The sequence below is a fragment of the Pelophylax lessonae genome (assembly GCF_965119305.1).
Source record: "Pelophylax lessonae genome assembly, chromosome: 1".
In the NCBI taxonomy this organism is placed as follows: Eukaryota; Metazoa; Chordata; class Amphibia; order Anura; family Ranidae; genus Pelophylax; species Pelophylax lessonae.
This window is the reverse complement of record NC_138768.1, coordinates 115,882,860-115,904,845: the sequence shown is the minus strand read 5'-3', so window position 1 is coordinate 115,904,845 and position 21,986 is coordinate 115,882,860. Positions and strand designations below refer to the sequence as shown.

Genomic DNA, 21,986 nt, shown 5'->3' with positions numbered 1-21,986 from the left:
ACATCGCTGAAACAACATGCAGGACACCATAGAGAGGTGACAAAGCATCAAAATAGTGTATCGTGTGCAACAGGGAAATTATTGCTATTTTGAAGAGAGGATTGAATAAGATTGGGTTATGAACCCCCATCCTCTATACAAGGTTGGGGGCAGTTTAACTGTACTGTTGCAATATTGCAAAGGACTAATGGTCCAAACCTGGCGACAGGCAAACATGTTGCACTTTTACATTTTTGATAGCTGTGTGGCCTCTAAGCCTCCTTCATTAATATGAGTAGTCTGTGGCATAGACATGGTAGTTTCACCCTGTGTGAGAAGGGCTTGGGCAGGAGGACACCATTGGTTCTGGTAATCGCTGTACATATTGAATTCCATCTCTTGGGTGCATGAGCCTGTTGGCGTTGACAAGACAGAAATCTTTTCAATCACCTCCACATCCGTATTTCCACAGTTCACTTCTTCTTGAGTCTTAAGCAACTGGGCAAATTTGACCTATCAAAACATACATTTGGTTACGGCTTAATTTTCTTTTTCCTTGCACACTCATAGTACCAAACATTTTACATTTCTCTTTCGTTCATTGACAGACACCGCTCCAGAATCTTCTTAACCATTGGGGTATGCTGCCCCCTACAGGAGTAGGACACTAGGCAGGAACATGCTTTACCACGCCTATGGGGCAGTCCCAGGGGATATACTCCCACACTCTGCTGTAGGCATTCTGTTTTTTTCTGCCTAGTCAGGAGTAAGGAGCTAGTTCCTTGCTGTGATCTCTGGCATTTTTTTTCTTTTTAAATGGAATTTTTTCCTCTTTTAATCTTTGTTCCTGTGAGAACTACAATCAATTGCTGGACTAGGCAACGGATTAGATATTCTAGACCCTTAAGGTCTCCCCAGTCTTGCCAGCGAGCCCGCACAGGCCCCCGCTTCGCACTAGGTCAGCTAGGGACGGGAGCTGGCCTGCGAGTTAAACGTCTCGCGGGGGCGCATACTACCTGGTCCCGGCCTGAGTAGCAGCGTGCCTCTTGGCCCGCAGCACCACGATTCCGATGGTGCGGTGGTCTGCCCATGGCAGTGCCCACCGGGTTCCATGGTTCACATGCTCCTGTGGGGGATTGGCTATAGTTGCTGCTGACCTGATTTTTCTTGGGCTGCAACAGCTGGTTGAGCAGGCCTGTGGGTTAGTGACTAGGGCAGGGAAGTCCCTGCGGCAGTTGTTGGGCTGGCACAGGGACATCCCTGTTGGGCTGGGGGAGTGGATGTTTTACCATCTGTGGGTACGCGCCTCACGCGGATGAATCAGGCCTAAAGTTTAGGCCGCGACCTACTCGGTGGAACTTATGTGAGGTGGCCCCTGTGAGGATGGCTGAAGACACTGCCCCCGGTGTGGGCATCCGCCTTTCCCTCCGCTGCCTTGACTGGACGGATCTGCTGGGGCTGGTGGCAGGGTGCCCTTAAAATTTAGGCCGTGGCTCGCGGCCTACAGCCCACTGGACCATGCGGCTAAGTTGGGCACTGCCATTGGGGGCAGCCTCAAGGGGCCTAGTTGAAGCCCTCAACTCCCCCCTTGGGCATATGCCGTACTGCGAATCTGTGCTATTTGTGGCTGGGCCCCCACAAAAATGTAGGGTACGACTTGCGGCCTGTTGGGCCATATGGTCAGCTTGGCACCTCCCTTGAACTAGGTGGCACCGTGGAGGCACTTCATTTTTAGTGACAGTCTTGCCGCCATTATTGTGTGAGTGGGGGGGGGGGTACCCTGTCTGTGTATCCGCATCACGACGGGCAGCCCACCTTTAAGGGGGGCTATGTTCTTTATGTCCTCTATGGTGGGCTCTTAAGGCGACCCCCTTGTCTTTTGCAGGGTCTCATAGGTGGTCCATTTGTGGACCCTTGGCCAGCGTCCCCTTGCGGGATTGCAGTCAGTGGTCTCCCCTGATTGTTTCGGGGTGAGCTTAGTATGTAGCGACCCTACTGGGAGGGAGGAAGATTCCTCTTCTACTGCAGCTGGCAGGAAATGGCACTGGTGAATGCACTGATTGTATCGGTGCGGGCAACTTTAAAAATGGCGGATGCAGCTGGTGCTGCGTCAGAGGCGACGGTTCCCTTTGGTACCTGCAGCTTCCCAAAAGTGGCAAAGGTATTCCCTTTTCCCACCTATTTTGCAAAATTGTCAAGGACCTAAACACAATAGGTTGGTGCCTAAGCGTTTCGCTAGACAATATCCTTTTGAAGAGTCCCTGTTAAAAAAAAAGTTGACAGTCTCACCTGTGGTTCCAGGCTGAATAAATCCACTCTAATCAGGTGGAGGAGTCTCTGGCTTTTAAAGACCCCTTTGACAGGAGAGCTGAGACTTTGGTCTGCCACATGTTTACTGTGGTCGGCTCAGTCCCTAGGCTGGTGTTCACCATAGCATTGGTGTCCCAGGCTTTAACAGAGGGGGCAAAGCTTTTGCACCAGGATCTAGAGGGGGAACAGCTTCCCCCAGCCCTTGCGGAGCAGGCGGACCAGTTGGTCCAGGGGTTGCAGTTTTGTCTGCGATGCCTCTCTGGATGCGGCTCCCTTAGGTTCTAGGCTGTCTGTGACAGCAATGGTCTTTTGGCGCATGATATGGATAATATCATTAAGGGTCTTACAGGGATCAAGAAGAGTATTCTTCTTCCACAGCTGCCAGGGCAAGGAGTCTCGTCCCAGACGTGGGCCCTTTTTTTTTTTTTTTTCCCGGCTCACATGCAGCCTTTTTCTCTCTCAGGATTTTAAGACAAAGGATCTAAGTCTGTCAGGACTTCCTCTGGAGGTTCCAAGAGGACCTGGTCTGGTAAGCTGAGAGCAGGTTCTTCCAGACCTGCAGACAAGCCCTCTTCTGCCTAAAGGGGTGCCCTCACCCGTGTGTGAGGTGGGGGGACATCTTCACTTCTTTCAGGACCCATGGACCTCTCGGACTCAAGACGGGGATCCACAAGCTGATCAAGTTTCGGTCTTATCCTCCAGTGAGGTTCTTTCCTTCAAACCTGCGTTTGTCCCCAGACCGCCTGCGGGGTCTCGAAGACTTTCTGCTACATGGGGTGATTGTTCAGATTCCAAAATCGGAACGTTTTCAAGGTTTCTTGTCAAAGCTGTTTATAGTTCCCAGGAAGAAGGCAAGGTATGTCCAATCCTGGTCCTCAGGGCTTTGAACCGTTTTGTGCGGGTTCAAAGTACCGTTTGCACAGTTCCACTCGAGACCTCTGCAAAGAGAGATTCTTGCCAAGTGGGACAAGAATCCACAGTCTCTATACAATCTGATCCTGTTGAGCCAGGGGTTGAGAAGGGGTTCCTGATATGGTGGCTTTTCGCTCCGGCGCTTCAACAGGGCAAAACCTTCCCCCCACCCCCGTGCTGAACGGTCTCCACGGTTGCCAGCCTGTCCTGGTGGGGAGGCGTTGTGGACAAGGATGTGCTCAAGGGGTCTGGACTCTGGAAGGAGTCAAGTCTACCGATCAATATAATGGAACTTCGGGTGATAAGATTTGTCTGGCTCGTTGGACAAATCGCCTTTAGGGGTGGCCGGTAAGGATTCAATGGGACAATGCCACGGTGGTGGCGTATGTCAATCACCAAGGGGGCACAAGAAGTGTCCTTTCTAAGGTTCAGCTGTGTCTCCAGTATGGAACTTCCGAGGTGGACCTGTTTGCTTCTAGTCTCAACAGGAAGGTACATAGAATTGATGCAAGGTCTCGGGATCCTCTGGCGGATGCCAGTATCATCTGATATACGCCTTTCCCCCGCTAAAACTTCTGCCTAATCTTCTCCGAATGATCAAGATAGAAGGGATCCGGTCATCCTAGTGGCTCCAGACTGGCCTTGCCGGTCTTGGTACGGCCAGTTGCTGATGCCCCTTGCAGACGTCCTCTCAGAGAAGATCTATTGGCCCAAGGGCCAATCTTCCATCCTGCTTTACATTTGCTGGCTTTAACGGCTTGACTGTTGAAAGCCAGTTGCTGAAGGATAGGGGGTTGTCTGAATCTGTGATGCTGTTAAAGGCTAGAAAATCTACCTTTAGGAAGATTTACCATTGCGCTTGGAAGACGTACATTGCGTGGTGTGAGTCTCTTGGGAGTCAGCCCCGTTCCTTTTCGGTGGCTCGGTTTTTGGTATTCCTCCACGACGTGTTGAGCAGCGCCGGACCTTGAGTACTGTCAAGGGCCTGGTTTTCAGCCTTGGCAGTCTTCTTTTACCATCCTTTGGCTACACATTCTTTGGTTTGCACCTTTATTCAGGGGGTTCGCCACTTGGCTCCCCCAGTATGGTCTCCGTTGCCTCCGTGGGATCTCAATTTGGTGCTGTCTGTTCTCCAGTAACAGTCTTTCAAAAATATTTGCTTCCTCTGCTTACATGGTCCCAGAAGGTAGCCTTCTTGGTGCCTATTACTTCTGCATGCAGGGTGTCAGAACTGGCGGCATTGTCTTGTCGTTCACCTTACCTGGTGACCCACAGAGATAAAGTGGTACTTCGCCCTTGTCAGTCTTTCCTTCCTAAGGTTGTTTCCGCCTCTTCATATTCGTCACTAATGGGGTTATTGACCTTTGCTCCGTAGGAGTAGCTAGGCAACAGAATATATTAATATCAAAGCTTTTAACATATCCCACCCCCAAGGGGTGGTCCCCTCAGTCAATACCTCCCTGCTTCCTGCATACCAACTCAGTTTCAGTAGAATAGCAGTAGAGTACATAAACAAACCCCAAAAGAGGGGCGGGGGCGGCGACTGTCGGAGGACTCAGAGAAAGGAATTTTACAGGTAAGATTTTACAAAAATTCCGTTTTCTCTTACGTCGCCCGACAGTCGCCGCCTCTTCATATTCGTCACTAATGGGGACGTCCCATAGCAGTGTAGACATGAGGGGTGGGAAAAAAGCAGCCGCGCCTAAAGCAACGCAGTACCCACATCAGAGAAAGGAACCTTACCAAAGTAAGAGAACCAACTGGGCAACAGGAAAACGTGCTCAACAGGAGCAACAACCCAGGAAAGAACAAGTAACCTAGGGGTAAAAACACCCCAACAGCCAAGGGCCCAAACAAGGGACCTTAAGGCACCGCCGCACTAAGAACTTTGCGGCCAAAGGAAGCATCTGCCGATGCCTGAACATCCACTTTGTAAAATTTCGAGAAGGTGTGAACGGACGACCAAGTCGCCGCCTTACACACCTGGGCCACAGAAGCCTGATGACGATAGGCCCAAGACGTACTCAGAGACCTGGTAGAGTGCGCCTTCACAGGGAAAGGAGGAACCTTCCCCTTCAGAACATAGGCTTGCACAATGGTCTGTCTGATCCATTTGGCGATGGTCGCAGCCGACGCTGTCATGCCCTTCCGAGGGCCCTCTGGAAGAACAAAGAGAGAATCCGACTTGCGAAAGGATTTTGTCGATGACAGGTAAACCCTGATTGCCCGAACAACATCCAAGGAATGCAAAGCCACCTCCTTTGGATGCTTAGGCTTCGCGCAAAGCGAAGGCAAGACAATGTCCTCATTGAGGTGAAATTCCGAGATCCTCTTCGGAAGAAAAGAAGGGTTAGGTCGTAAGACCACCTTATCCAAGTGAATCACCAAGTAGGGAGAGCTGCAGGACAAAGCCGCCAGCTCCGACACCCTGCGAGCCGAAGTGATCGCTACCAAAAAAGCAACCTTCTTGGACAACAGAGACAACGAGATCTTCCTGATCTTCTCAAAGGGAGCATGTTGTAACACGGACAGAACAAGGTTCAAGTCCCATGGAGGCAAAGGTTCCCTCCTAGGAGGGACCAGATGTCGCACCCCTTGAACAAAAGTGCTAACCAAAGAGTTAGACGCCACAGGGCGTTGAAAGAGAACGGCCAGCGCAGAAATCTGACCCTTTATCGTGGCCAACGCCAAACGCTGATCCACGCCCGTTTGAAGGAAAGCCAACACTCTCGACACCGAGTACGAGCGAGGGGAATACCCCCTGGACTCACACCAGGCAAAGTATGCTTTCCAAGTACGGTAGTAAATTTTTCCCGAGGAGGCTTTTCTAGCCTTGATCAAAGTGGGAATGACCTCAGGGGAGAGACCCCTATCCTTCAGGACTTGGCTTTCAACAGCCAGGCCGTTAAAGCCAGCGACTGTAAAGCAGGGTGGAATATCGGTCCTTGAGACAGGAGATCTTCCCGAAGTGGCAGACGCCATGGAGCGTCGACCGCCAGATTCACGAGGTCTGCGTACCAAGACCGGCGAGGCCAGTCCGGTGCCACCAGAATCATCTTGTGCGGTTCCGAGGCTAACCTGCGAAGGAGCCTGGACAGCAGCTGAATCGGTGGAAAGGCATACATCAGACGATACTGATGCCAGGGCGCCACGAACGCGTCTGAGGCGTCTGCCCGAGGATCGCGCGTCCTTGCTACGAACCTTTCCACTTTGTTGTTTAGACGAGACGCGAACAGGTCCACATCTGGGGACCCCCACTTCGCGCACAACATCTGGAAGACATCCGGGTTGAGGGACCATTCCCCCTGGTCCAGGGTCTGGCGGCTCAGATAATCTGCCTGCCATTTCTCCACCCCCGGAATGTGGACTGCCGATATCGCCGGGACGTGCGTCTCGGCCCAAGACAGAATGTCGGCTACTTCCCGAGCTGCTCGGGCACTCCTGGTGCCCCCTTGGTGGTTGATGTAGGCCACCGCCGTGGCATTGTCCGTCTGAACCCGACCTGGACGGCCCTGAAGCCTGTCCATCCAACGCAGAAGGCAGAGATTTATCGCTCGCAATTCCAGAATGTTGATCGGAAGGGAGGATTCCTCCTCCGACCAAGTTCCCTGGGCGGACAGAACGCCCAGAACACCACCCCAGCCCGACAGGCTGGCATCTGTGGTGATCACCGTCCACGACAAGGGACGAAAAGACTTGCCCCCCGACACTGCCGGGGACTGAAGCCACCACAAAAGACCCCTTCGGGTGAGATGGCTCAACGACAGCTGCAGATCCAGAGAGGGCGGACGCCCGTCCCACTTGGCCAGGACCTCCGCCTGAAGCTCCCGTGTGTGAAACTGGGCGAAGGGAATCGCCTCGAAGGCCGAAACCATCAATCCCAGACACCTCATACACGTCCGGAGGGACGAGCACTGATTGTCCCTGAGGGACCTGACCTCGCACTGAAGCGTGCGAATCTGGTCTTCTGGCAGGAAGACCTTCGCTTGAACAGAGTCCAAGATCATCCCCAAGTAAGGAAGACGAACCGACGGACACAACGTTGACTTTGGAACATTTATCGTCCAGCCGAATTCCTGCAGAGTCTGCATTGTGATGGACAGGTCGTTCACCAGGCCCCGACTGGTCGCGGACCGAATCAGGATATCGTCCAGATACCCCAGGACAGAAATGCCCTGGGCTCTCAACAAAGCCAGAACCGGCGCAAGCACCTTGGTGAAAACCCGCGGAGCCGAAGCGAGACCAAAGGGTAACGCCACGAATTGGTAATGATCCTCCGCAATGGCGAATCGAAGGTACCTCTGGTGACCCTCGAAAATGGGGATGTGAAGGTATGCATCCTTCAAGTCGATGGAGGCCATGAATTCCCCCGGAACCAGGGCAGCCATCACCGATCGCAGGGATTCCATGCGGAACTTGCGAACCCGCACAAAGCGGTTCAGAGCTTTCAAGTCCAGAATCGGATGTACCTTGCCCTCCTTTCTGGGCACAGTGAACAGGTTGGAATAGAACCCCCGAAATCTGTCCCAATGAGGCACCGGAACCACCACTCCCTGAGCCCGCAGGTCCTGCACCGCCAGGTGCAGATCCTGCAAGCGCTCCGAAGTCAGCTGAAGGTTTGAGGGGAAAAACCTGCCAGCCGGCCGAGAGAGAAACTCGATCTTGTATCCAGATCGAACGATTTCCTGAACCCACCTGTCCCGAACGCGGTCCAGCCAGGGTTGAAGAAAACCGAGCAAACGTCCCCCCACCCCAGAAACGGGTGAGAGCGCCCCTTCAGGCCGCATTATGGGCAGCGGATCCGGACTGGCCGGACTTCTGCTTACCCGCCCACGGCTTCTTCTGGGAGCCTTGGCCTTTGAAGGGCTTGCCCTTATAGTGCGACCGAAAGGCACGAAAGGACCCCTGAGAGGGCCTAAATGAAGCATTCTTCTTACCACAAACAAACTTATTCTTGTGAGATTGGGGCAAGAGAGTACTCTTACCCCCAGAAATACCCTTTATCAGAGTATCCAAAGACTCGCCAAAAAGGCGAGATCCCGCGTAGGGCAAATTAGCTAAAGTCTTGCGGGAAGATTGATCAACAGACCAACATTTCAACCATAACAGGCGACGATTCAAGACCGCCACACTAGAAAGACACGCAGCCAAAGGAACTAAATCCAAGTCCGCATCACACAAATACATGACACCCTGATGAATCTGGTCCACCATAGCCAAAGTTGTCGGCGGGGCTGAGTCAGCCACCAGGGTGCGCCTGAGCACCTGCGTCCAATCCGCAATAGCCTGGGCTGCCATAATGGAAGCAAAAATAGGCTTCAGCATAGAGCCAGCAACCGTATAGGCATGACGGGCGAGAGATTCCAACCTCCTGTCCGTCGGGTCCCGGAACACCGGGGTATCCTCAGCAGGAATCGCAGTCGATTTATTCAAAATCGCCACCGCGTGATCCACCTGAGGCGGCACACACCAACGCTCATCAGTAGCCGGTGTAAAGGGGTAACGCAGCTTGAACCTACTCGGCACAGCAAAAGGCTTCTTTAAATTGCGCCATTGCTCATCAACCGCGCGCTGAAATTCCGTAGAGCAAGGAAAAACCTGCGATGTGTTGCGCTTTCTTTGCGTCCCATAAGAGGACATCAAAGCAGGAGGACATGGTTCATCTTGCAAATGCAGCGTTTGCTTGATAGAAGCAACCAACTCATCCATGAGTGCAAGCTCTTCAGACGAGCCAGGGGGAGAAACATCAACCCCTTCCACCTCAGCCTCCCCGTCAGACCCCACAAGGTCTAGGGATGAGTGAGACCCTGAGAAGGGCACTCCAGCCATAGCAGCCCCATCGTCCTCTGAATCAGAGGAAATAGACACCCTGGGCCGTTTTGTGGATCGATCAGCCACCAGCATCTGCACCTGAGCAGCTAAGTTTGCCACAATAGTGGCCAGATCAGCCCCCTCAGGGGAAGCAGCAGCCCCTTGGCCCCCCACCAAGGTGGGAGGAAACTTGCAATCCTGAGAATCCATGCCCCAGCAAAAAAAATTTAATAAAGGGTACTGCCCCTTTAAGATCGCGGCGAGCGCTGCCCACCGCACCCACTAAATACACTGACCCCCACAGGGATAAGAAACTGGGCAAGTAATACAGGAAAGAAGGAGATATAAAACCTGGAGAGATCACACAGGCTACTGCACCGATCGCTGTCCCAGAGGAAAAGGAAGTGATGCAAGACTGACCGCCCCTATGAAGCCTATGCAAGGCTACACAAACATGGCCGCTGGGCTGAGGAAACTTATGGCAAATAGAACATGGCGCTGACATGTGCCTGATCGATCGCCGCTCAAAATGGCGGCGATTGGCGCCAAAAAACGCTGTGCAGTACCTCACAGTACCTGCCACCATAATTTTTGCCCCAAAAAAATGGCGGATCGCCGCACAGCATGTCTAAAATCTGACTGCTTCATATGACACCCAGCAGAGCGGGAGAGCCGCCCCCCCCTTCACAGCCCACACACAGGCAGCAAGCTCACACAGGAGCTGACAGGGAGCACAGCAGCCACACAGACATGCAGGGTCACACAGTCCCAGACTGACACCCAAATAGACAGGTCCCCACATAGAGTCACACTTACCAGTCCGGATGTCGTGGGGAGCCTGCTCCAGCGACCAAACCGCAGTACTGAGGACAGGGAGTGTCGCAAGCATGACGCAGTGGAGTTGCGGTGCGAAACCGCAATAGCGTCCAGTGAGGTAGCCACCTCACCGATAGCATCCCTGCAGCGAACAGGGATGGGTCGTTCAATGTGCCAGGGCAAAACCTAAGCTGAACGCTCGATGGCAGGCTGGGAAGCCCCTGGCCCTGAGCCCTGGGAACCAGGGTGGCCAGACTGAGACCCAGCGCCGCATGATCATCTTCAGCAGAAGAAACTAACGCTGAAAATAAACAGCTAAGTAAAAGAGAGAGAAAAAACTTCAAATAAAATCAAAAAAGAGAAAAGTAGCTGAGACTAAGAGCCCCAGCACAGGAACAGCCTGCATACTCCTGAGCTAGGCATATGAAACTGAGTTGGTATGCAGGAAGCAGGGAGGTATTGACTGAGGGGACCACCCCCTGGGGGTGGGATATGTTAAAAGCTTTGATATTAATATATTCTGTTGCCTAGCTACTCCTACGGAGCAAAGGTCAATAACCCCATTAGTGACGAATATGAAGAGGCGGCGACTGTCGGAGGACGTAAGAGAAATTGGATTTTTGCCTTACCGTAAAATCCTTTTCTCTGATTTTCATTGACGGACACAGCATCCACCCCCTCTATTGAGTTGGATTATTTTTCTTCTGACACTGCTTGCAACAAAACTGAATGCCTATTGCAGAGTATGCGAGTATATCACCTGGAACTGCCCCATAGGCGTGGTAAAGCTTTTTCCTGCCTAGTGTCCTACTCTTGTAGGGGGCAGCATAACCCAATGGTTAAGGAGATTCTGGCGCTGTGTCCGTCAGTGAACAATAGAGAAAAGGATTTTACGGTAAGACACAAATCCAATTTCTCTATCGTTCGACGGCTCTGCTTATTCATAGACTATAGTTTTATGCTCCTCCCTCAAGGGATAGGCTCTAGGTGGAAAAAACTTGTCCACGCCTATGGGGACTGTCCCAGCAGGCATAACTCCTCAGGATCTGCTATACTCAAACATTTTGTTCTGCCTAGTGTCAGGGATAGGACCTAGTTCCCTGCTGGGACTTCAGTCTTAGCTGTAACAGGGAAAGTTTGTGATTTTTTTATTTTTTAGTTAGTTCCTGAGGACCAAGATCCAGAGGAACTACAAACAGCCGGGCTGGTATTCGCACTGGATAATCTAGATCCTTAAGGTCTCCCAGCCTGGCCAGCGAGCATGAGCAGGTTATAGTCCAGAACTAGGCCTCTCCACCACAGTGCTCCGATGGATGGGGACAAGCCTGCGAGTGGATCATCTCTCCGGGACACAGACGACCTGGAACGCCTTGAGTCGCAGCCTCCCCTTGGCTAACAGCACCCCCATCCTGAGTGGGAGGGGATCTGTTTCGGAGTGGCTTGTGCCTTGTATGTCCCCCCTAAAACCCCTGGAGGTCGCGCAGTGGGCGCAGGCCTCTCCCTGGAATGGTCGGCCCCTAGGGGCTCCCTCGGTTCCCTGGCACCCCGGAAGCCTAATCTGGCGTACCCGTTGCTTCTCCCTCCCCTAGTAGGTTTCACCTTGGGGGGGGGGGGGGGGCGGTAATAATGCAGCCATTTTCGGGGCTTAATTGTGGGGGGGGGTGGATCGTCCGGGGGGGCCTTGAATGGGGACCCTCAGTTGCCTTTTGTTATGGGACCCCTTTTTGGGGTCCTGGAGACCGCATGGCGCTCGTGGGGGGCGCCATTTTGCTGTGGTTCATGACCTCTGTTTCCATTAGTTTGTATCGGCACCCATTTTCTAGAATTCCCCATTGAGAATGTATAGTGGCCATTTTCTTGTGGTTCGGGGGAGGGACTGCCATGCAGCATGTTTTGTTCTATGCTTAAGGCAGAGTTGCTTCCTCTTTCTGCACTTCTTTGTTACTTTTGTTTTGACACTGATTGGGACTGCACATTTTATCTAGGCTCTGGTAATGTTCTGGGGGTCCACTGTAGGCTTTTCCTCTCCTGCTCTGCTATATTGATATATTGCTCAGGGTTTGGGGGTCCGCAGTAATAACCTGGAGACTGCGTTTTTCGCGGTCTTAAAGGGACATTGCACAAAAATAAATTTTCTTCGCAAATGGAGTCCCAGGATAAAAAAAATCACCTGGAGATCCCTGGAAATGACTGCGGGACCCTCCGGCTCGCAGGTACAGCCAGAGATTGCGTTTTTTCTGCAAAGCCAAATTTTTATCGCAATATCGCAAATGTATTTGCCACGGATGCCAGCCTGACTGGCTGGGGCGGGGTGCTGGGAAAGCTCTGTGCCCAGGGTACCTGGACGATGGAAGAGTCAAAACTTCCGAACAATGTTTTGGAACTCAGAGCGATCAAACTTTGTCTGAGTCATTGGACGACTCATCTACGCGATTGTCCGGTTCGGGTTCAATCAGACAACGCCACTGTGGTGGCATACATTAATCACCAGGGGGCACCAGGAGTGTCCTGGCGGCCAAGGAGTTGGCCGAGATTCTGACTTGGGCAAAAAGATTTGTTCCAGCCGCCTCTGCTGTACACATCCCAGGTGTGGAAAACTGGCAGGGGGATTGCCAGAGTCGTCAGGTGTATAATCAAGGGGAGTGGTCCCTACACCCGCAGGTGTTTCACCTACTGTGTGTTCGGTGGGGGACCCCCGAGGTCGATCTGTTTTGCCTCTCGCCTCAACAAGAAGGTGCAGAGATTTGTAGCCAGGATTCGAGATCCTCTGGCCGATACCACAGGCGCACTGGTGGCTCCTTGGGATCAGTATCAGCTGATTTATGCATTTCCCCCATTTAAACTTCTGCCGTGTCTTCTGCGCAGGATAGAGGTGGAAAACATTCCGGTCATTCTGGTGGCTCCAGACTGGACTCATTGGTCTTGGTACGCAGACCTAATAAGAATGGCCACCGGTACCCCTTGGAGACTTCCTCTCAGGGAAAATCTGTTGTCTCAAGGTCTGATCTTCCATCCTGCTATACAGTCGCTGGCTTTAATGGCATGGCCATTGAAAGTCAGGCGTTGAGAGATAGGGGTCTCTTTGAATATGTAATTCCCACTCTTGAAGGCTAGGAAGTCCACTTCTCAAAAAAATCTATCATCGTATGTGGAAATCGTACATTTCATGGTGCGAATCGCTGAAAGTGCACTCTCGCTTGTTTTCTATAGCCAGGGTTTTGGCCTTGGGTACTATCAAAGGCCAAGTTTCGGCTTTGGATATCTATTTTCAACGCCCATTAACCACGCACGCCCTCATCTGGATGTTCATTCAAGGTGTGCGCAATTTGGCGCCTCCGTGGCGAACCTCATTACCACCATGGGATTTCAATTTGGTGCTATCTGTTCTTCAAAAGCCTCCTTTTGCGAAAATTCAGGGGATTTCGCTGCTTTGTCTCAAAAGGTTGCCGCCTTGGTGGCGATCACTTCTGCCTGAACAGTATCTGAATTGGCGACATTGTCTTGCCGCTCCCCCTATCTGGTGGTACACAGAGATAAGGTGGTACTTCGCCCTAATCAGTCATTCCTTCCTAAGGTGGTTTACAATTTTCATTTAAATGAAGACATTGTACTGCCTTCCCTTTTGTCCTAAACCTCGACATCCTAAGGAGTATGCCTTACATTCTTTGGATGTGGTCAGGGCTATCAGGGTTTACTTAGTGACCACTGCGTCCTTCAGAAAATCTGACGCTCTTTTTGTCCTTACGGATGGACCTAGTAAGGGACTGGCTGCCTCTGCTGCAACCATTTCCAGATGGATCAGACAGACGGTGGTACAGGCCTATTCACTGAAGGGTCAAGTTCCTCCTTTTCCAGTGAAGGCACATTCTACTAGAGCACTGAGTGCCTCTTGGGCTTTTCGCCATCAGGCATTTTGTGCTACAAGTTTGCAAGGCGGCAACTTGGTCGTCTGTGCATATGTTAACTAAATTCTACAAGGTAGATGTGTTGGCATCAGCGGATGCTTCTTTTAGCTGCAAGGTTTTGCAATCTGCAGTTGGAATAAACTCCTTTTTTTTGTTTTCTCTTTGAGGGGTCGTTGTTCCGGGGGAGCTCCAGTTGTTCCCGGTTGAGCTTTGTCTTTCCTGGTGGCTACATTTGGCCATTGGGGCATTCCATTTGGTTTTCGTTTTGTTCCTGTCTTGTTCCCACCCCTCATGTTTTTTTACTGCTTTTGGTACATCCCTATAGTCTATGATTAAGCAGAGCTGCGTCTGTTAATAAACGATAGTTAAAACTGGATTTTTGTAAGAACTTACCGTAAAATCCTTTTCTCTGAGGTTCATCGACAGACACCGCACCCAACCCTCTTCTTTTGAGTTATGGGGTCTTTTTCTGTCACTGCTTGCAACACAACTATTTGAGTATAGCAGAGCATGAGGGGTTATGCCTGCTGGGACAGCCCCCATAGGCTTGGACAAGTTTTTTTCTACCTAGTGCCTATCCCTAGAGGGAGGAACAAAGCCCTATAGCCTATGATTAAGCAGAGCTGCGTCTGTCGAACCTCAGAGAAAAGGATTTTATAAGTTCTTACAAAAATCCCGTTTTGTTTTTTGTTTTTTTATACTTCAAGTTTAAATAGGTGCATAAAGTATAATTGTACAGTTTTTTGAAAATGCAATACATTTAAAATGGAAGAAAAAAATTAACTCTATCTTTAGGCTTTTCTACCACTTTAAATAATATAATAAAACTTTAACTGTTTGCAGTGTTTTTCAGTATTCATTCTAGTGGTTCTATATAGTTAAACTGGATATACCAAATATCTTCTTGTTTCCACTTGTCCTGAATAACTGCTCTTGTGCAACTATACCATATTCAGTTTCTTATCCGTGCTCTCTATAGGCAGCTAATCTATTGGTGAGAAGTGTGGTTCATCTTTCGTCGATGCTGATACGAGATGTTCTCATACATGTGACAGATATAATTTTGTCATATAACCCATAAAATGCCAGATTTTAACATTTTGCTACAGCTTTTACTCTGGCTGGGGCTACTAATAAAGCAAAAATATTGGAGTAGTTGTGCTTTACAGAATCATTCAAGTTTAAAGTGAATGTGACCATTAGAAGTGTGAGTCCAAACTAATATGGAAAAAGTGCAGGCATGCTGTGGTACCTTCAAGTACTTTTGGTAATTGATGTTTGTGAAAAAGATAACTTTATATAATGATTAGACTAAAAATTTTATGTATCCTTGAAGTTTCTTTAAAAAAAAAAAAAGAGGGCCAAAACTAAATTAAAGTTTTTAGGGGTTTGTACAATATATGCATCAGAGATGTCAGTATGAACATGGGCCCACTTAGAGTAGTGCTGCTTACAGACGTAAGAACTTCATATTGCTAGTATAACTAAATATAATGGCCATTTATTTATGACCAAAAGTAATTTATTTACTGTGACGTACCTTTTGACCAGCCTCTTCATTGATCCTACTGAGGTGACTGTGTCTTGGGTTGGGGATTTTTGGAAAATACCAGTTCTTTGTTCTGTGAAACAATACAACACAGCGCATATGATTATAAAAATGCATTCTAAATACACCATTGTGCTTTGTTCTTCAGGTTATATACAGTCTTCCACAGCATGTAATCTCAACTGGTTATTTTTATTTTATTTTTTATTGCCTGAAGCAGTGCTGCTATGCAATAAGTAGCATTTTAAGACTCCACCCCTGGAAGTTTACCTCCATAGTAGGGTAGATCTGTTGATTTAAAGCATGATGGTACCTTAAGTAAATTTTAGATTATAGGCAGTAAATTGGCAGAGGCTGTAAATGTTAACACTTGAATAATAATAGTAATGTAGCTAAGCAGGTCATTTTAATTGTTTTCATTCTGCTAATCCAATATACATGATGCTGTTGTCATGTCATTAGTAACCCATCCAACTATCTAAATAGTGTTATTGGCCTTATGTGGCCTTAATTAGGGATTATATAGATACCCATGGGAGAGAACAGAAAGAAGTTTATCAAAATATTTAAGGACTGAAAAATTGTTGATGGTTCACTTAGTGAGTGGTATCTCAGAGGCAGCCAGTCTCTCTTAGGTAATTAGATTAGTTGATCTTGGAGCTAGGGAAAGCGACAAATGGAAAGAAAGAAAGAACAGGTGCATTTAGGAGAGTTTATGAGCCTGGTTGTGTAGTATGCATTTAATAAAGTAGCTCAAATATGCAATTTTGGAATTGTTACCATTCCATAAATAGTAGCTAGATCTGTAGCAAATGAAAAATAATTATTTACAATAAATGATCATTTCCAATTACCGTTTTTTTTATTAGAAAAAGAGAGGGTGGCAGGAGATCTACACCACCTCACGTTAGCGTTTTTGATTCAGACAACTTCATTTACCCTTACTGAATTATAGTGAAGACAGTTCAGTATTAGAATGCTAGCAATACAAACACTGTATTGGCGCACTCAGGCTAAGGTGAAGAGCAAGTAAGTATGACACTAGACCAGTGACATAACAGTCCATATATAAAAGTCTGTGGGATTATAAGGTGTTACTGTCCTAGTGGCTGCTGGCTCTATGGGGCTAGAAGAAACTCTGGTGCTAAGAATAAAGACAGAGCAGCGCCATCTAAGTGTTGCAATTTTAAGGGCCTTGTTATGAAACAAGAAACACTCACAAGATAAGTTATGTGCTTGGGTATAAAGGTCATCCACTCTACTCTTGGATAGGTGTCACTTACTGTAGACTCGGTTGCACTTGGAAGGGCGAGGATGAAGTTACAACTAGGTCCAGGGGGAAGACTAGGCGTGGCTTCATGTTTGGAGCATGCATGCTCCTCCTTCAGGCTCGTGGGGGTAGCCATTTTGTGTGGGTGTATATATATATATATATATATATATATATATATATGGACGCAGGCCTCTCCCTGGCAAGGTCGGACCCTCACAATTCCCGGTTCCCCTCTGTCCTGTCATGCACCCCCTCTTCTGTTCTTCCTCCCACCACGCGGGGGGCTGTTTTGGGCCTACTCACGGAGGCTGGGACCACGTTCTCAGGGTGGATGGGGGTCGGGGGGAGCGCCGGCGGCGGCAGCCCAACGATCGTGCGGAGGAGGGGGGGTCGTGGTCTGTACTCACAGGGCCCACCTGCTGCTCGATTACGTTGTGGAGTCTGGGGGGGTAATCCCCCTGAGGGTCCTCGGATGCCGCGCGGGGCCGCCATTTTCTTGTAGCCACATGTGCTGCAGAGATCAGCGGCCATCTTGGTACACCCGGTTCGGCCATTTTGCGGTGGATTCTCTGCTAGGAATCTATATGGGAATTCCTGGAGGTGTTCTGTGGGTGGAGCCCCTCCCTTTAACCCTGGGCAGTTTCTGAGCTCATTTCCTTTTGGAGAGCTACTGCTGACACATGCAGACGTTCTGAGCCTGCTGCTGCATTTTGGAACAGTGAGTTCTGGGGGTCTTCAGTGCGTTTCCTGACCTTCGGGGGGTGCTGTAGCGCATTGGGATTTAAAAAAAAATTTCTGTAATTTTCTCAAATTTTGCTGACGGGTTCCCCTGGTGCAACATGAACCCTGCAGAATGTGTCCCCACCTGACCCCCTCGGAGGCCACAGGGCCCTCAGGATCTCCGCTGTCTATCGATGCAATTTCGGTGGTTCTGGAAGCATTTGTGTCCCGGGTGGAGGTGGCCTTTAAAGGGCGGGGTGCTAAGAAACGCCCTCTGCCTACCCCTGCCTCATCTGATGTCTCAGATTCTGAGTCTGACTCAGCCACCACAGGCCACCACCACCACCACCTGCCGGGTCTGCTACCTCGCGCCCTGTCTCCTCTGATAGTGAGGATGACCTCTCTACCTCCACTGCCGCGCAAGATAAGGCGCTGGTGGACGTACTGGTTGTTTCTGTGCGTGAGTCCCTAAAATTGAAAGACGCAGCTGCACCTGGGGCGCAGGTTATGTTTGGCACTCACAAGCCATTTTCCCTTTCCCGCTTATTTTGCCAACATGCTCATGAAAGAATGGGACTGTCCAAGACGTTCCCCTGGGGTGTCTAAGCAGATTGCTAGATGCTACCCTTTTGAGGAATCTCTGGTAAAGAACTGGACTGTGCCACCTAAGGTGGATCCCACTGGTCTCCAAACTGATTAAGGCTACTGTTATTCCAGTGGAGGAGTCCCCGTCCTTTAACCACTTGCCGACCGCCGCAAGTGCATATACTGCGGCGGTCAGCCCCGGCCAGGCAAAGTGACATACCAGTACGTCACTAGCCTTCGCCGCTCTGGTGCGCGCGCGCTCCCGCCAATGACACGGTTGGGTTCAGAACCGATCAGTCATCAGGTCCAGGCCAATCATTTTTGGCCTGGACCTGTTGATCGGTCCTGCCCAATCAAATTACACTCTAAGCCTGTGAAATGTAAACACAGGCTTAGAGAAGATGTGCCCTCCCCTCCCATCGTCCTTTTTGGATCCAGCGTGAGAGGAGAGCACATCTAACTGTGAGTAACTGCACAAGCACACACACACACAGGTAGATAGGCACATTTAACCCCCGATCGCCCCCCCCCCCAATTAACCCCTACAGCCCCTGACACAAAACACATTGTATACAGCATATAGCATTTTCCTATATACCTGTATAAGTGTGATTTGTGGTCAGGTGTAGCGCTTGCGACCCCCCCCCCCTTTTCCACTTAAATTACCCGCCACCCCCCCAATAAAGATTTAACCCCCTGATCCCCCCCCTAATCACCTCCAGTTAACCCCTACCCCACTGTCACATTCAACACTAATACAAACGTAATATACGGTGTTTTTGTATTAGTGTGATTGTGATCAGAATTAGCGCAGGCGACTAAGTTTCTGTCCCAAGAAGGTTTAGGGTCCCCGCAACCCCCCAATAAAGATTTAACCTCCTGACCCCCCCCCTGATCACCCCTAGACCCCCTGTCACAACACACACCGTATACAGTATATAGCATTTTCCTATATACCCGTATAAGTGCGATTTGTGGTCAGGTGTAGCGCTTGCGCCCCCCCCTTTTCCACTTAAATTACCCGCCACCCCCCCCAATAAAGATTTAACCCCCTGATCACCCCCCAGTTAACCCCTACCCCGTCACATTCAACACTAATACAAACGTAATATACTGTGTTTTTGTATTAGTGTGATTGTGATCAGAATTAGCGCAGGCGACTACGTTTCTGTCCCAAGGAGGTTTAGGGTCCCCGCCACCCCCCCCCAATAAAGATTTAACCCCCTGATCCCCCCCTGATCACCTCTACACCCCCTGCCACAACACACACTGTATACAGTATATAGCATTTTCTATATACCCGTATAAGTGTGACTTGTGACCAGGTTTAGCGCTTGCCACCGTTTCTTTTATCCGTAGGATACCCGCCACCCCCCAATAAAGATTTAACCCCCTGATCCCCCCCCCTGATCACATCCAGTTCACCCCTTCCCCCCTGTCACATTGCACACTAATACACACATAATATACTGTTTTTACTGTATTTTGTATTAGTGTGATTGTGACTTGAGGTTGCGCTAGCGAGTTAGTTTCTATCCCAAAGGAGGTTTAGGGTCCCCGCCATCCCCGGCGCATAGTTAGAAATAACCCCTTGATTCACACACACGCACATACACTTCCATTACTAGTATAGTGTTTGAACAGATCAATATCTGATCTGATCAGAACTATACTAGCGCCCCCATAGTTTAGGTTTCCCAAAACGCGTTGTTTGCACGGTCAGCACTGATTCCTGCCAGCACCTGCGTTTAACCCTTTCATCCAGGCAAGTGTAGTAATCAATAGATTACTGTCGCTTACAAAAAAACGCAACACACAAAACTGCTGTGTTAGCAGAGTCAGGCCTGATCCCTGCTAGCATTAGCAGTTTTTTTGGTAGCGCTTGAAATAGTCCTTGACAACCAGGTCGCAGAGAGCATCATGAAGAACAAGGAACACACCAGGCAGGTCCGAGATACTGTTGTAGAGAAGTTTAAAGACGGATTTGGATACAAAAAGATTTCCCAAGCTTTAAACATCCCAAGGAGCACTGTGCAAGCGATAATATTGAAATGGAAGGAGTATCAGACCACTGCAAATCTACGAAGACCTGGCCGTCCCTCTAAACCTTTAGCTCATACAAGGAGAAGACTGAGCAGAGATGCAGCCAAGAGGCCCATGATCACTCTGGATGAACTGCAGAGATCTACAGCTGAGGTGGGAGACTCTATCCATAGGACAACAATTAGTCGTATACTGCACAAGTCTGGCCTTTATGGAAGAGTGGCAAGAAGAAAGCCATTTCTTAAAGATATCCATAAAAAGTGTTGTTTAAAGTTTGCCGCAAGCCACCTGGGAGACACACCAAACATGTGGAAGAAGGTGCTCTGGTCAGATGAAACCAAAATCGAACTTTTTGGCAACAATGCAAAACGTTATGTTTGGCGTAAAAGCAACACAGCTCATCACCCTGAACACACCATCCCCACTATCAAACATGGTGGTGGCAGCATCATGGTTTGGGCCTGCTTTTCTTCAGCAGGGACAGGGAAGATGGTTAAAAATGATGGGAAGATGGATGGAGCCAAATACAGGACCATCCTGGAAGAAAACCTGATGGAGTCTGCAAAAGACCTGAGACTGGGACGGAGATTTGTCTTCCAACGAGACAATGATCCAAAACATAAAGCAAAATCTGCAATGGAATGGTTCACAAATAAACATATCCAGGTGTTAGAATGGCCAAGTCAAAGTCCAGACCTGAATCCAATTGAGAATCTGTGGAAAGAACTGAAAACTGCTGTTCACAAACGCTCTACATCCAACCTCACTGAGCTCAAGCTGTTTCGCAAGGAGGAATGGGCAAAAATTTCAGTCTCTCGATGTGCAAAACTTATAGAGGCATACCCCAAGCTACTTACAGCTGTAATCGCAGCAAAAGGTGGCGCTACAAAGTATTAACTTAAGGGGGCTGAATAATTTTGCACGCACAATTTTTCAGTTTTTTATTTGTTAAAAAAGTTTGAAATATCCAATACATTTCGTTCCACTTCATGATTGTGTCCAACTTGTTGATTCTTCACAAAAAAAATTACAGTTTTATATCTTTATGTTTGAAGCCTGAAATGTGGCAAAAGGTTGCAAAGTTCAAGGGGGCCGAATACTTTCGCAAAGCACTGTTTGTGTGTATATATATATATATATATATATATAAATATATATATGCAGTATATTACAGCCAGACACGCACTGTATAATATATAGAATATTCCATATTGTGAATTTGTGAAACTCCACTTTTTATATATTATATAACTCTGCTAATATATATATATATATATATATATATATATATATATATATAATATAGAGTATCTCTCAAATATTCTGATTTATTTATAGCATACACTTTAAATTATTCTGATATAGTTAATATGGCAAAGCGGGTTATTTTTTTATCTTTTATTGATGTATTAAAGATATGTATTTTATATTTATTCAGGTAAGACCCTTAAAGTACAACTAAGGGCAACATACTCATTTTAGTAAATCCTTATAAAAGTACCTGAAATTGGGGTCTCTAATCCTCTCTACTAGTTCTCCTCTGGATATTGCTTGTGATGGTGGGAGGAGTTCTGCAGAGTTGGCATGTAATTCATACCTCCCAACCGCCCCAGAATCCGCGGGACTGTCCCGCAATTTGAAGGGGGTCCCGGGGTCCCGCGGAGCTGGGCTGAAGTCCCGGAAAATCTGGCCGCCGGTGTCCTGTCGGATAATGTCTCCCGTCCATCTCTGCTGCCCCCTCCTCCTCCCAGCTCCGCCCCCGTCTTCGGCTCCCGATCAGAAGGGTGGACCCGGGGTGCAGAGCAGTGCGCCCCAAGCCCACTCATTGTGTGACAAAAGCGAATGAAAATTCGCTATTGTCACACAGATCCTCCTCCTGGCCAAAGCGGGTCTTCCTGATTGGCCGAAAGGCAAAACCATGCCCTTGGGCGAGGAGGAGGCAGAAGGACTCGAGGAGACGCCGGGGGACTGAGAAGCCGCTGCAGGTAAGTGCACCGGTCTCGGGTGGGGGGGCACGGCACGCTGGTCATTCTGCATTAAGGGGTCACGCAGCCACGCTGGTCATTCTGCATTAAGGGGTCAC

General features: G+C 49.2%; 1 protein-coding gene across 1 annotated transcript in view; it reads right to left on the bottom strand.

Moving 5' to 3' along the window:
- Positions 1 to 225: 225 nt before the first annotated feature.
- LOC309544263 (interleukin-6 receptor subunit beta-like) overlaps positions 226 to 21,986 on the bottom strand; it is a gene marked incomplete at both ends in the record, with an annotated part of 87,284 nt that continues 65,523 nt past the window's right edge. The window contains 2 exons of the mRNA XM_082243166.1: positions 226 to 492; positions 15,274 to 15,355. Of these exons, the coding sequence (XP_082099292.1) occupies positions 226 to 492; positions 15,274 to 15,355 (349 nt within the window). The remainder of the gene's footprint in view (positions 493 to 15,273; positions 15,356 to 21,986) is intronic.